The 13575-nt window shown below is 64.8% G+C and overlaps 2 protein-coding genes across 2 annotated transcripts; one reads left to right on the top strand and one right to left on the bottom strand.

Annotated features, from left to right (window-relative positions):
- Positions 1–993: 993 nt before the first annotated feature.
- On the bottom strand, positions 994–5898 carry LOC122236525. Its single transcript, XM_042977691.1, has 5 exons — positions 5783–5898; positions 5120–5236; positions 4893–5007; positions 2993–3059; positions 994–1568 (listed from the first exon to the last, which is right to left on the bottom strand). Exons 1-5 carry the CDS (start codon positions 5896–5898, stop codon positions 1186–1188), a joined length of 798 nt encoding a protein of 265 aa, XP_042833625.1. The 3' UTR covers positions 994–1185.
- A 1352-nt stretch (positions 5899–7250) lies between these two features.
- On the top strand, positions 7251–9325 carry LINGO3 (leucine rich repeat and Ig domain containing 3). The gene has a single exon (XM_042977671.1). It carries the CDS (start codon positions 7285–7287, stop codon positions 9061–9063), a length of 1779 nt encoding a protein of 592 aa, XP_042833605.1. The 5' UTR covers positions 7251–7284; the 3' UTR covers positions 9064–9325.
- The last annotated feature ends 4250 nt before the right edge of the window (positions 9326–13575 follow it).

Raw genomic sequence — 13575 nt, 5'->3', positions numbered from 1 at the left:
TCTGGGCTCAGAAGTCCTAAGACCCAGGCGTGGGCAGGGCCGGTTGCCCCCGGGGCCCCAGGGAGCCCCGTCTCCCCCCTTTTCTGGCTTCCAGAGGCGCCGCATCCTGGGCCCACGGCCCCTCCTTCCTCACGGCGGCAGCACAGGGTCCACCCGGCTCTCTGCCTCGCTCTCGTGGGGACCTCGTGGGGATGCTGGGCACCCCCTAGTCGTCTGGGACAGTGTCCCCATCTTGAGGTCAGCTCAACGGTATCCTTAAGGTCACTGGCAAACGGGATCCTGGTGGCCACCTAGGGCGACATTCAGGGGTTCCAGGGAGCAGGATATAGGCATCGTAGGAGTGGCCGTTCCGCCAGCCCTCCCGTTCAGGTCAACTCGGCGAGGCCTCCCCAGGCCTTGTGGGACCAAGCATCAGACCGTAACAGACCCCCCCAGTTTTCCCAAACCATCCTGCTGCCGGTAACCATTTTCACGATTCCTGTCTGCTTGCCCCCCCAACACGACGCCCCGGGAGGGAACCGGACACGAGAGGCCACACGGGGTGTGAGTCCACGTGTGTGAAACGTGGGGGCTGGGGAGGGGGGTGGAGGTGATGGCTGATGAGGACGGGGATTCCTTTTGGGGAGATGGAATGTTCTGGAATTGGAGAGAGGTGACGGTTGCACGACGCCGTGAGGGAACTAAAGACGCTGAGTTAAAAACTTGAAACGGGACACATGCGGCCACAAAGGCCCAGCCCCGGTCAGGACCTGCCACACGGTAGGTTTCAGGAGGAGAAATGGGCACACAGGGTGACTGGGTAGCGGGGTGTCTCCACCCCCCGGACCCCCGTCCGCGGTGACCGCAGCCGCCCTGCAGAGGGCCTGGTCATGGCAGTGACACTCTGTCCTTGCAACACAAGTCACCTGCCCACTGGACGCGGGGGCCGGGATGGCTCGGCCCCTGAGGTGGGAAGAAGGGCGGGGAGGTTCGGGCGACCAGCCCCCTGAGTGCTCGCCCGGCTGGAAAACGGGGTGGCAGAGGCCCTGGAGGGGCTCCCGGGCGCAGCACCGTCACCTGGCCACAGCAGGGAGGAAATGCCCTTCGGCCCTCATCCCGGCGCCCAGGCTTGCCGACCCCAAAGCTTTGTGTGGTGTGGGAGGAGGGGCTGCGGTCCCGGGGGCCCCACCGTCCTGCCCGGCTGGCTCAGGGCGGGCCCCTGGGTCTGCGGAGCTGACAGAGGTCGTGGTTCTGTGGAGCACGGGGGTCCCCCGACCCTGGGAGAGCCGTGGAGAACGGGGCGTGGGCTCGAGTCCCGGATCTGCTTGTCACCTGCTCCGTGGCCCTGGCCGGGTGGCTTCCCCTCTCTGGGCCTCTGCTCTCCCGTCTGTAACACAGGCTGATAATCAGCTCACTTCCTCCTGGGGCGTCAAGTGCGCGCCTGCCGTGTGCCGCGCATCCGTAGATGGGGCTGTCACCTGGGGTGGTCCTGCCTCCCCGTCTGGGGACATCTGTGGTTGTCATGACTGGCGATGCCCCTGGCGTCGAGCGGGTGGGGGCCGGGGACGCTGCTGAACACCCCGCAGTGCCTGGGACGGCCCCCCGGAGAATGACGTCACCCCTCAGTGGTGACGGCTGTCATCCAACCCTCCCACATCCCCCGGTGTCATTGTGCAGATGGGAACCCTGAGGCCGCAGAGGACGTCTGTTGAGAGCTCAGGTGTGAGCTGGCCTGCAGTGGGTTGGCGGTGGCCCAGCAGTGACAGGAGATCCAGAGCGAGGGGGAGCTGGGATGTGCTCGGAGGTGGGGCTCACGGCACCTGCTGACGGATTGGCCGGGGGTGGGGGGTTGCCACGATCCCAGCTTGTGCGGGAGGCGGGGCGGGGGGGGTGGAGCAGGGACAGCTCCCCGTTGCCTGGGTGCTGCACCCCCCCACCCCGAGGAGAGGTCGGGCATGCGGCCGGGTCCCCAGGACTGGAGCTCAGGGGAGACGTGCTGCCCGAGACACAAAACCAGGGTCATCAGCTAACAGTGGCGGTTAGTCTGGGCAGCCGGGAGGAGGGGCCTCAGGTGGGTGCCAGGTGCTGGGCAGGGCGGGGACGCAGGGTCTGGGCGCAGGTGGGCGTCACCTCCCCCAGGGCCGCGGCCCCGGGGGGCAGAGAATGGTGAAGCGGTCCCACCGCCCCGCCTGTGCCCTGGCCCGCCCTTCCTGCAGCATCTGTTCTGCTGACCCCTTCGCCTCCCGCAGGGAACGGGCCCCGGTCTCTAACGACCCCGCAGAGGCAGGACCCGAATCCAGACCTCTACCGGAGAGGGAACCCAGGGTCCCGGCCTCCTGATGCCACCCTGAGGCCCCGGGAGAGGAAACCGGTCTGCAGAGGGGCCCTTCCTTCCCGGGGTGCCCAGCCCCTCGACCATCCGAGAGCGACAGACACAGGGGGTACCCAGGACCTCCGGGGGAGGCGTCAGAAGCTCCGGCCCCCCGCGCCCCCGCCCCCGTGGAGACGACGAGGCCGTGCCTGAGAGGAGGTTTCGGGTGACGAGCTGGGTCCCAGCCTGGGCGGCCCCGCTCCTGTGACAGGCAAGGCACAGAGAGGGTGCACTGCTCATCACAGGTCACAAGGGGCGGGGACGGACAGCACCTGCTGTACCATAAGCCGGGCCAACCTCTCGTCGCCTGATGCCTTCCAGATTTCGTCCTTACCCATATCCTGTGCCGGCTAATTTTTGAGAATTCTTTCCAACTTAAAAACAACTTAAAATTTTTCAACAGTCCGCCCTCCTCTCTGGCCTCAGCACCTTGCCTGGACCGCGCGGCCCCCGCTCGCGGCGTTTGCCCCTGATGTGCCCTCCACCCGACCGCCCCCCCTGAGCCATCTGCTCGGTCTCTGATGGAACATTCCTCTCTCGGTAGATTAGATCTTCGCAGCCCCCTCGCCACGCCGTCCCTTCCCCGGATATACGTTTCTCCGCCGGCGGCCCCGGGAGGCGGGAGAGGGCGCGTGCATTTACCTCCTTTGATATCGTTCGGCTCCAAGAAAGCGAGCTCTCGGTCTTCCGTGCTCCGTGTCCCCCGGACCTGGAAAATGTTCCCCACATGGTAGGTGTTTGTTGACTGACTGGTGGACAGAGGCAGTGAATGAGGGGAAACAGCGTGATGGTGTCTCCAGAGGTGACAACAGAAGTCATTCTTAAGGACATCCCCGAAGCTAAGGTAACGTTGTATGCCAACTATACTCAATTAAAAAATTCTTAAAAACTAGGACCAGGAGAAGCAGAGCCGTGTTGCAAATCGTAGCCGGCTTCGCCCGAGACCGTCCCCTGCCACCTCTGATGTGCTGTGTGGACCAGAGCAGGTGACTTAGGTTGCTTTGAGCCTCAGTGTTCCTGTCTGTAAAGTTAAGGTGACAGCAGCGTGTCCCCCCCCCCTCGCCGTGTGATTGTTGTGGGACCATCCAGGTGGAGCCCTGACCCCAGGGCTGGCACAGAGCAGAGGCGTTTGCCCTGAGGAGGAGGAGGGGGAGGTTCACAGTCCGGCTGACGGGAGACCAGCAATAAACAAGGGTTTAATAGCATTTAGAGAGACTAGGATGGGGACACCTGGCTGGCTCCGTCAGTGGAGTGTGCAACTCTTGAGTTTGAGCCCCACTTTGGGTGTAGAGCGTGCTCAAAAAAATAGACGAGGATGGGGACTGTAGTACAGAGAGTCACCAGGGGAGTGACATTAGGGGTGAGACCCAAATAAAGTCAGGGAGAGAGCCATGCAGGGAAGGTGTTCCAGGCAGAGGGAACATCGTGTGCAAAGGTCCTGGGGCAGGACCCGTCTGGCGTGTTGGAGGGACAGCACGAAGGCCCGTGTGGCTGGAGCAGAGTGAGCAAGGGGGAGAGAGGGAGGAGGGGAGGGCAGAGGGGACGGGGGCAAGTCGTGCAGGGCCTTGGGGACCTCAGGGAGGACTGAATTATACTCGAGGGGGCTGAAATTCTCTGCTGCAGAAAGAACAAAGCAGGCAGTTCTGCCCGCACAAGGAATCTGGGGGCTGAGCCATACCGCCCATTTCCTCGTTGAGGCAAAGCCAGAGAGGCCCCAAGTCCTTACAGTCAGAGGCCCTGTCCCCAGTTCCCCGGGGAGAGGACAGTTACCCCTTGACCACAGGGAACAGCACAGGCTGGGACAGGGACCCAGGAGTAACCTCACACTCAGGGACTAGTTTAAGTTAGGAAGTTGCCAGAATTGTGAGTCGGGCAGCTGAACAGGGCACCGTCCGTTCTGGCTCTCTTGTCCCCTCCTGGGACACGGCCTCTCCGTGTGCTGTTCAGGGCAACAACATGGGGGGAATGACCTAGAAAAACAGCCTCAGAAGGAAGTTTGCCTTGGGGAAAGACCGTGTCCCTGCAATGCCCAGGTCAGAATTAAGGACAGCTGCAGGGGGAGGGCACAAGCAGCCAGCTCTCGCTCCCTCCCACAGCCTCCCCACGTCCGCCAGCCGGGGGCAGGGAGCGGGGACCCGTGGCATCCCGGACACCGGATGATGCTTGCTTTCCTCGCGGTGTGAGCTGAGAGTGAGCAACCCCCTTCCCACCGCTCACGGTGCTGTCCCGTGCGGTGTGTGAGTCCCCAGGCGTTTTGGGGGGGCACCTGCCCACGGATTCACGCGTCCGCCCGAGTCGAGAGTTCCGTTTGGTGTTCTGTGTTCCCGTATTTTGCCGTGAACAGGGCTATGCTGTCTGTAATTGCTTGGCAAACCGGTTTGTCTCTAAGCCCCGTCTAACTGCACCCCGGCTGTCTTTCTCTGCGGGTCCGTCCGTGTCTCCCAGAGCCCCGCCACAACCGGGGGTCACAGCTTACTTCCTCCCCCGCTGATGGACACGTGGGTTAGCCCCAGTCCGCGCTTTCACGCGACAGGCAGCAAACCTGCGTGGCCACGGCGTCTGCTCCCGCGCGGTCTTTGTCAGGGATCCACGGCCCCTCTTGAAGTCTTGCGCCAGTGCCCCGAGGCCCCCTTCGCAAAACGCCACAATCGCGGCGGCTGAAAACGACAGGAGTGTGTTCTGTGTTCCGGAGGCGAGAAGCACAAACTCAAGGGACCTCCCCCCGGGCTGGGCCCCCGCTCAGGGCTCTAGGGGAGGATCCTCCCTTGCCTCTTCCAGCTCTTGGGGGTGACCGGTGACCTGCGGTGTCCCGTGGCTCGCGGGTGCACCCTCCAACCCGCCGACACGGAGCCGTCTTGCCCGCGCGTCTGCGTCCGAATCTCCGCTCTTCGTCAAATCGCCGGTGGCTGGACGAGGGCCGCCTTGCCCCAGGGTGACCCCATCTTCACTGGATGGCACCTGCAGAGCGCAGACTCTCCCCCCGTTACGTGACTCTCCCCCAGCGTTCGGTGGCAGTTATTCGGGGGCTCCGTGTGTTACTTCCCCAAAGGGCCCAGGAAGGCAGGCGCTGGCCTCGCAGATGTTGAGCCGACGAGGATCTGTTGCCTGAGCCCCTGCCGAGCCGGGCCTCTGGGGACAGCGCGGAAACAGGAAGCCTCTCCTGGGACGAGGGGGGGTCCGGGGGAGCCTTGGGGGGCTGCAGCTGCTAAGATGCCGAAAATAGCGGACCGGCTGACGGGGCAGCCCCCATCCCTGCCATCTGGCTGGAGCCCCCCCCACCCACACCCCACCTTGACCCCCGGGATCTGGGCTGCAGCCCAGAAGAGTGGGGGGAGGGGTAAGGGGTGGCGGGGCCAGCAGGCGAGACGGGCAGGCCCGGGGCCCTGCACGCCCCACACCATCTGGCCTCCCTCCCCCAACCCCTTCACTCACTCCTTCTGCCTCAGGGCCTTTGCACTGGCTGCTCCGCCAGCCCGGCCCTCCCTTCCCCGGACACCGCGGGCACCTCCCTGACCGTCCTTTGTGTCTGCGTTAGGGTCCACCCACATCTGGGTCTCAGCTCACGTGTCACCTTTCCAGCTGCACCTCCTTCCCCCGGGATCACCGACTCTTCCTTTCAGAGCACCCGGGGCACATTCTCTGGTCTTGCTGCTTGTGTTGAGTGAGCCCCGAAGGTCATCAAGCAGGTGCCGGGTCTAGGCTCTGAGAAACCGGAAGTGATGAAGACAAGTGCCTTGGAGAGGTTACAATCCACAGGGAGCAGACAACGAACAGGGTGTTAACCTGTAATTTCATGTGCTGGTTGGACCGGTGTAGACACAGGGAACTGAGGAAGGGCAAGACGGGTGGGGGGGGGGGCTGGTAAGGCCTCCGGGGGGGAGGGCAGGGGGGAATATTTAGACCACCTGTGTCCCCACAGGGTGGATGTGAACCCCAGGAGGTCGGGGTCTACACCTGCCTTGTTCATCAGTGTGTTTGGAGACTGGTATACAGTAGGCACTCAGTAAGTGTTCTGGGGGGCTGTACCCCAAAATTTAACCTAGATTTGTGAAGTTCTTCTCCAGTTCAATAAATGTTTCCTCTTGCAATTTATTTTTTATTATGATAAAATTCACATGAACACAAACTTGCCCTTTTAAAGTATACATTTCAGGGGCGCCTGGGTGGCTCAGTCCGTTAAGTGTCTGACTTCCGCTCGGGTCATGAACTCGTGGTTGGTGAGTTCAAGCCCCACATCGGGCGGGCTCTGTGCTGACAGCTCGGAGCCTGGAGCCTGCTTCGGATTCTGTGTCTCCCTCTCTCTCTCTGTGCCCTCCCCCCGCTTACACTCCCTTTCTCTCTCAAAAATAAACAAACATTAAGAAAATTTAAAGTATACATTTCAGCGGCTTTTAGTATATTCACAGCGCTGTGCAACCATCAGCACCGTCTAAATCCAGAACATTCCATAACCCCCAAAAGAAGTCTCGTCCCCGTGCGCTGTCACCCCTCACCCCCTCCCCAGCCCCCGGCTCCCAGGAGCCCCCTTCCCGTCCGTGGATGAGCCTGTTCTGGACGTTTCACACCCGCGGACTCACACCCCGCGTGGCCTCTCGTGTCCGGTTGCCTCCCTGAGCGCCGTGTGTTCGGGGTCCGTCCGCGGGGCGGCGGGGGCGGGCGCCTCGCTCCTGCTGGGGACCGAGTGACGTTCCGTGTGGACGGAGCACGTTTCTGTTCATCTGTTGATGGGCATTTGGCTGGTTTGCAGCTGTTGGCTGTGGTGGGTACCGCGGGCACAGGTTTTTGGGGGCGCGCCCAGGAGCGGGACTGCGGGCCCCGCGGCGGAGAACCGCGTCTTGCGCACGCGTGCTAACGCTGCTCCCCCCCCCCCCCCCGCCGCAACCCTCAGGTGCCCACGAGGATGGTGGCGCGGCCCTAGGCCCAGGCTCCGCACCATGACCTGCTGGCTGTGCGTCCTGAGCCTGCAGCTCCTGCTCCTGCCCGCGGCGCCGCCCCCGGCCGGCGGCTGCCCCGCCCGCTGCGAGTGCACGGCGCAGACGCGCGCGGTGGCCTGTCCCCGGCGCCGGCTGACCGCCGTGCCCGACGGCATCCCGGCCGAGACGCGCCTGCTGGAGCTCAGCCGCAACCGCATCCGCTGCCTGAACCCGGGCGACCTGGCCGCGCTGCCGCTGCTGGAGGAGCTGGACCTGAGCGAGAACGTGATCGCGCACGTGGAGCCGGGCGCCTTCGCCAACCTGCCGCGCCTGCGCGTCCTGCGCCTCCGGGGCAACCTGCTCAAGCTCCTCCCGCCCGGCGTCTTCACGCGCCTGGACAACCTCACGCTGCTGGACCTGAGCGAGAACAAGCTGGTCATCCTCCTGGACTACACCTTCCAGGACCTGCGCAGCCTCCGCCGGCTGGAGGTGGGCGACAACCACCTGGTGTTCATCTCGCGCCGGGCCTTCGCGGGGCTGCTGGCGCTCGAGGAGCTGACCCTGGAGCGCTGCAACCTCACGGCGCTGTCGGGCGAGTCCCTGGGCCACCTGCGGGGCCTGGGCGCCCTGCGGCTGCGCCACCTGGCCATCGCCGCCCTGGAGGACCAGAACTTCCGCAGGCTGCCCGGCCTGCTGCACCTGGAGATCGACAACTGGCCGCTGCTGGAGGAGGTGGCCGCCGGCAGCCTGCAGGGCCTCAACCTGACCTCGCTGTCCGTCACGCACACCAACATCACCGCCGTGCCGGCGGCCGCGCTCCGCCACCAGGCCCACCTCACCTGCCTCAACCTGTCCCACAACCCCATCAGCACGGTGCCGCGCGGCTCCTTCCGCGACCTGGTCCGCCTGCGCGAGCTGCACCTGGCCGGCGCCCTGCTGGCCGTGGTGGAGCCGCAGGCCTTCCTGGGGCTGCGGCAGATCCGCCTGCTCAACCTCTCCAACAACCTGCTGTCCACGCTGGAGGAGAGCACCTTCCACTCGGTCAACACGCTGGAGACGCTGCGCGTGGACGGGAACCCGCTGGCCTGCGACTGTCGCCTGCTCTGGATCGTGCAGCGCCGGAAGACCCTCAACTTCGACGGGCGGCTCCCGGCCTGCGCCACCCCCGCCGAGGTGCGCGGCGACGCGCTGCGCAACCTGCCCGACTCCGTGCTCTTCGAGTACTTCGTGTGCCGCAAGCCCAAGATCCGCGAGCGGCGGCTGCAGCGCGTCACGGCCGCCGCGGGCGACGACGTGCGCTTCCAGTGCCGCGCCGAGGGCGAGCCCGCGCCCGCCGTGGCCTGGGTGACGCCGCGCCACCGCGCCGTGACCGCCGCCAGCGCCGGGCGCGCGCGCGTGCTGCCGGGGGGCACGCTGGAGATCCGCGGCGCGCGCCCGCAGGACAGCGGCACGTACACGTGCGTGGCCAGCAACGCGGGCGGCAACGACACCTACTTCGCCACGCTGACCGTGCAGCCCGAGCCCGCCGCCAACCGGACCCCGGGCGAGGCCCGCAACGACACGCAGGCGGCCGCGCGCTTCCCGCTGGACCTCACCACCATCCTGGTGTCCACCGCCATGGGCTGCATCACCTTCCTGGGCGTCGTCCTCTTCTGCTTCCTGCTGCTGTTCGTGTGGAGCCGCGGCCGCGGGCAGCATAAGAACAACTTCTCGGTGGAGTACTCCTTCCGCAAGGTGGACGGGCCGGCCGCCGCCGCGGGCCAGGGGGGGGCGCGCAAGTTCACCATGAAGATGATCTGAGAGGGTCCGGGCGCCCCCACGCGGGCCCGGCCGACGACCACCTATGCATTTCCCGGAGCGGGGAGGGGGGGGGGGCTCCCTCCCCGCGGCCGCCTCCTGGCGGAACTTCCCCTTTTTTTGTAGAGACCCGACCACAGGACTTTTTTCATCAGGACGCATTTTTGCATTGTTTCGCAAAGCATTTTCTAAAGGTTTCACCCCGTCTTCCTGCCCCCGCCGGGGTCCCGAGCTGGGCGGGGTGGGAGTTCGGAGCCGCCGGAGCCGCCAGCCCCCCCCCCCCCCCCCCCCGCCTCCTCCCCAGAGCAAGTAGTTCACACCCGGGGGGGGGGGGGGGGGGAGATGATCCAGCGCGCGGAGAGCAACCCGGTCCCCGGGGGAGGCCCGTGAAAGCCCATAACGGGCCACACCCGGATGCCCCACACCGCACCTCACATCCAGCGGCACGCACGCGTTCACACCAAGGACACAACCCACGCGAGACCGAGCGCTCACACCTCCTACCCGGCTGACCCCGAACAGGCGCGCCCGGCCGCTGAGCTCCCGGCGGGCCTGCACAGCTCTCGGAGACCACCGCTCACACCTGGGACACACCCCACTCGCACTCAGGACACTCGCAGCTGACACACGGCCCACCCGAGACACACAGCTCACACTTGGGACGTGCCCGGCCTACGCTGGGAACACAGTCGGCTCCCAGCCAGGACACGCTCAGCTCACACCCAGCTCCTGACCCACCGGGCATCTCGGGGCTGGAGGAAAGTCTGGCTGAGCATGTAAATGCTCCCCCAGGGGCCCAGCACGCGGCATGCTAGCCCCCCCTCCCCGCCCCCGTCTCCGCCCCCAGACTCCCTCCCACCAGGACCCCTGGCCCAGCAGGGCGGGCTGCCCACTAGAAGCCATTTCCCTAGCGCCCTCCGGCACCCCTAACGGCTGCCACCTGCTTCCTGTGTCCATGCCACACGGGAGGCACAGCTGCCCTGGCCCCTGGCTCGGGAGCATGGCCTCTGGAGTGACCCTCCTCCCTGAGTCCACACTACCCCTGAGCCAGCCTCAGATGAGCCCCGAGGGTGGCCCTCCCGTGCCCAGCCCTGTGACCCACCGCGCGTGTGGGGAGCGAGGCCAGAGAGTGTGGGAGGTTCTCGGGGTCCCCGTTAGGTGCGTTACAGGGGCAGCCATGGAGAACGAGGCCAGGACAGGGTGCAGGCTGCAGGGAGGGTCTGGACCCGGCTGTTGGGAGCAGAGGTCCCTCGGTGTCTGCCCCTTTGGGGCAGAGCTCGCGCTAAGATCAAGGGAGCCGAGGGCAGACTATAGCTCAGGCTGAGGAAGAGCTTGCCCAAGGTCACTGCCCCTTTACTCTTCAGATAGCGAGTTCCCCATCACTGGGGGTAAGCAACAGGAACTGAGGTTTTGCAGAAATATTCAGACACCACACTGGGTCCATCCGTGACCCTGCCTCTCCCAGGCTGATTATCGCCCCCGCCCTCCACCTGGGCCAGATGACAGGCCATCATCGGGGGAAGGGGCGCGGGAAATGTTGCGGGACCCCTCGACTAGTCAGGAGCTTGGCCGCCCGCCAGGAGGTCGGGACAGTATTCTTAAGGACCTTACAGGAAGGCTCGAAACCAGCCCTCTTCCTGCCCACGTGGGTAATTTTATCTGGTGACTGAGAACCACTGAGGACTACAGTGTCCTCATCTGTAAAATGGGTCTGAGGTCAGATCCACCGCCGCATATACAGAGGCCAGGCCCATGGATGGGCTTCGCGGTTGACTGGGATCCTGGATCCTTCAAGATCTTTCCGAGAGGAGCCAGAGACAAAGCTGGGTGAACACTGGGGGTCTGGGGCAAAGGATTCACACGGAACTCGGAGGGGGGTACGGGCCGTTCTCCCCGGGATGTGTGGCTGCAAGCGTCGGGACGCCCTGGTCCTTCTCCCACGGCCGCAAACGGGCCAGCGGGGCCGGGTGACGGGCCGCTGACCCCGCCTCAACCTCACTCGTGGCGGACATGGTGACGGCCAAAGGGGGTGCCCTGCGACCCCAAGCCCCACCCGAGTTGGGCAGAACTGACTAGTTTTCCCCCTTCACATCCTCCTAACCTTGGTTGCCATAACAACCCCAAGGGCCCCTCAAAATGACATCCAAGTGCCTTTACCATCGTCAAAGATGGGAGGGGTGTGTTCTCACAGCAGCGTTAGGACTTGACGGAAAGTCAGCAAAGTGGGATCTCCCACCCCCTCTGCCCAACCCCCATCCCAACATGAACCGAGACCCCCCCCCAGCCCCCCATCCTAACAGGAACCAAGACCCCCAGCCCCCCAGCACCCCCCAGCCCCCTAGCCCCGCAGCCCCCTCCTGCTGTATTTGGTTGGAATCTAATAAAATGAAGCTGATTTAATAGCAGACTCAGTTTCTTTTGTTTTTGTTTGTTTGTTTTTAATTCTCATGGGAGGAGTGAGGGCAGGAAGCAGTGGCTTCTGGGGTCCCCAGGGGGAACAGGTGTTTGTGGAGTGACAGCGGCCTGCTGAGATGACGTTACAGTAGCACTTCGGGAGTGCCCGATCTGTCCCGCGTGCTGTTCCCCAGCTCCTGCCATGCAGGTGACATCCTGGGAGCCGGGTCCTGTCATGACCTCACTTTACAGAGAGGCACAGGGAGGGCCAGAGGATGGAGGGCATCTGCCCAGAGCCCCCAGCTAAGGGGAGGTGGGGCACTCCTGCTGTGCCCTCACAGCTGGCAGCTTCCACCAGGCCGGGGCGGGGGGGGGGGGGGTGTCTGTCCTCTCCTAAGGGGTCCCATCAGTTTCCCTGCCTGCTTTTTTTTTTTTTAAAGACTTATTTAATTATGTTATGTTCAAGGTGGGGCTCGAACCCACGACCCCGAAATCAAGAGCCACGGGCCCTTCCGACGGAGCCAGCCAGGCGCGTCCGAGAGCAGGCAGCTTTATCCGCACTGCAGAGTGAGGGAAACTCGGGCCCAGAGCCCGTCTGAGCTGGAAACTCAGCTCCCGAGAGCCTGCGCTCTTTCTGGAAAGAGGTAGGCCGAGTCAGAGTGGTCAGCAGACTCTGACCTGGGCGAGGTGGCCAGGGGCAGTTCTCAAATGCCACTCGGTGTCACTCCGGGTCTCAGTTCCCCATTTGAAGCTGGGGACATGTCAGGGCTGTGGGATGCGCCCCCCCCCCCCGCCCCGCCCCGTGCCTGATTGAAAAGGAGCCGGGAGGCGAGGGTGCTGGGCCATGGGACCCTCCCTCAGAGCCTCCCTTCCCCTTGAACCGGGTTCAAGACCCAGGATTTCCTGAATCCCGTCTTATTCCAGGGGCGTGGCTGAGGGGTCCTCCTTCCTGGGGCAGCCTAGGCCCGGCTAAAGAGGACCCGGCCTGTTGGTGGCTGGAAACCGAGGGGGGGCCCCTCAGAGGGTGTCCGTGGGGTCCCCCAAAACACAGGACACAGGTCCAGGTAGCACACGTGGGCCCGGGGCAGGGACGCTGAACATCCCTGTCTCGATTTCCCCTCCCAGATGGAGCTAGGAAGGAGGGCAGTTTCCTCCGGCCAGCACCCTCTCGGGGGAGTCCCGGAGCTGTGACCCCTCGTAACGAAACTCAGTGGCTTAAAACAACTGAGATTCATTAGTCCTGGAGCTCAAACCTGTAAAATGAGTCAGCAGGGCCGGCTTCCCCCGGGGCCCCGTCTCCCCCCTTTTCCGGCTTCTGGAGGCACCGCATCCTTGGCCGTCGGCCCCTCCTCCACCCTCACAGCCAGCAGCACGGGGTCCGCCCCGTCTCTCTGCCTCCCTCTTGTGAGGACCTGTGTGGACGCTGGGCCCCCAGGAACCCAGGGTCATGACCGCCTCGCCTAACAAGCAGAGCCTCAGACACACCTGCAGCCTCAGTTTCCCCGCCACGACACATAGCAGGTTCAGGGGCTCCGGACATCTGGACCTGGACATCCTGGGGGCCGTGACCCTGCCCGCCGCAAAAACCAGAGCGTTTTTCTCGGGAAGGCCAGCGTCATGTGAAATCGTGAGCACTTAGCATCCCACGGCCACGCCGGGCCACGCCAGACGCGCAGAGCCTGGCTTCGGCTCCCGCGGGACTCGGTGACTGCTTGTCAGACAGAAGAGGACAGTCCCCAGAGGGCCCGACACGGAGGCCGAGCGGCCGGCGGGGGCGGGCACGGGACGACTCACAGGCGGATGGCCAGTTTTCGTGGTGAGCCGAGGCACGCGGTCCCCGTTCCCGAGCCTCGGGGGAGGCCTGCCCAGTGGGGCTCAGGGGGGTGCCGGCAGTAGGCCCTGTGCTCCCCCCTCCCGCGGAGGGTCGGGGGGGGGGGCACTGCGAGCACAGGCCGGCTTGAGGCAGGCAGGGGATCCCCATGCGTCACCTGCTTGTCACCGTGCCCCGTCCTGGTGGAGACGCCCCTGGAGATCTCACCCCTGTCCCAGGCTGGCCATCTGCTCGCCCCTCCCCCACGCCACCCCCGGCCTGGCCACATGGCTGTCACAGCAGGGCTGGGA

This window comes from Panthera tigris, chromosome A2, assembly GCF_018350195.1.
Source record: "Panthera tigris isolate Pti1 chromosome A2, P.tigris_Pti1_mat1.1, whole genome shotgun sequence".
Lineage (NCBI taxonomy): Eukaryota > Metazoa > Chordata > Mammalia > Carnivora > Felidae > Panthera > Panthera tigris.
The sequence above is the reverse complement of the archived record's forward strand: the minus strand, read 5'-3'. Positions and strand labels throughout refer to the sequence as shown.

Excerpts from the sequence above, each read along its gene's own strand:
- LINGO3 (XM_042977671.1), top strand. The coding sequence starts at position 7,285 with ATGACCTGCTGGCTGTGCGTCCTGAGCCTGCAGCTCCTGCTCCTGCCC.
- LOC122236525 (XM_042977691.1), bottom strand. The coding sequence starts at position 5,898 with ATGTGGGTGGACCCTAACGCAGACACAAAGGACGGTCAGGGAGGTGCC. Across the intron at positions 5,237-5,782 it reads AAGGCCCTGAGGCAGAAGGA|AGCGGAGATTCGGACGCAGA; the intron begins GTGAGTGAAGGG and ends GATTTGACGAAG. Across the intron at positions 1,569-2,992 it reads GCCGAACGATATCAAAGGAG|GCACTGCGGGGTGTTCAGCA; the intron begins GTAAATGCACGC and ends GGGCCGTCCCAG.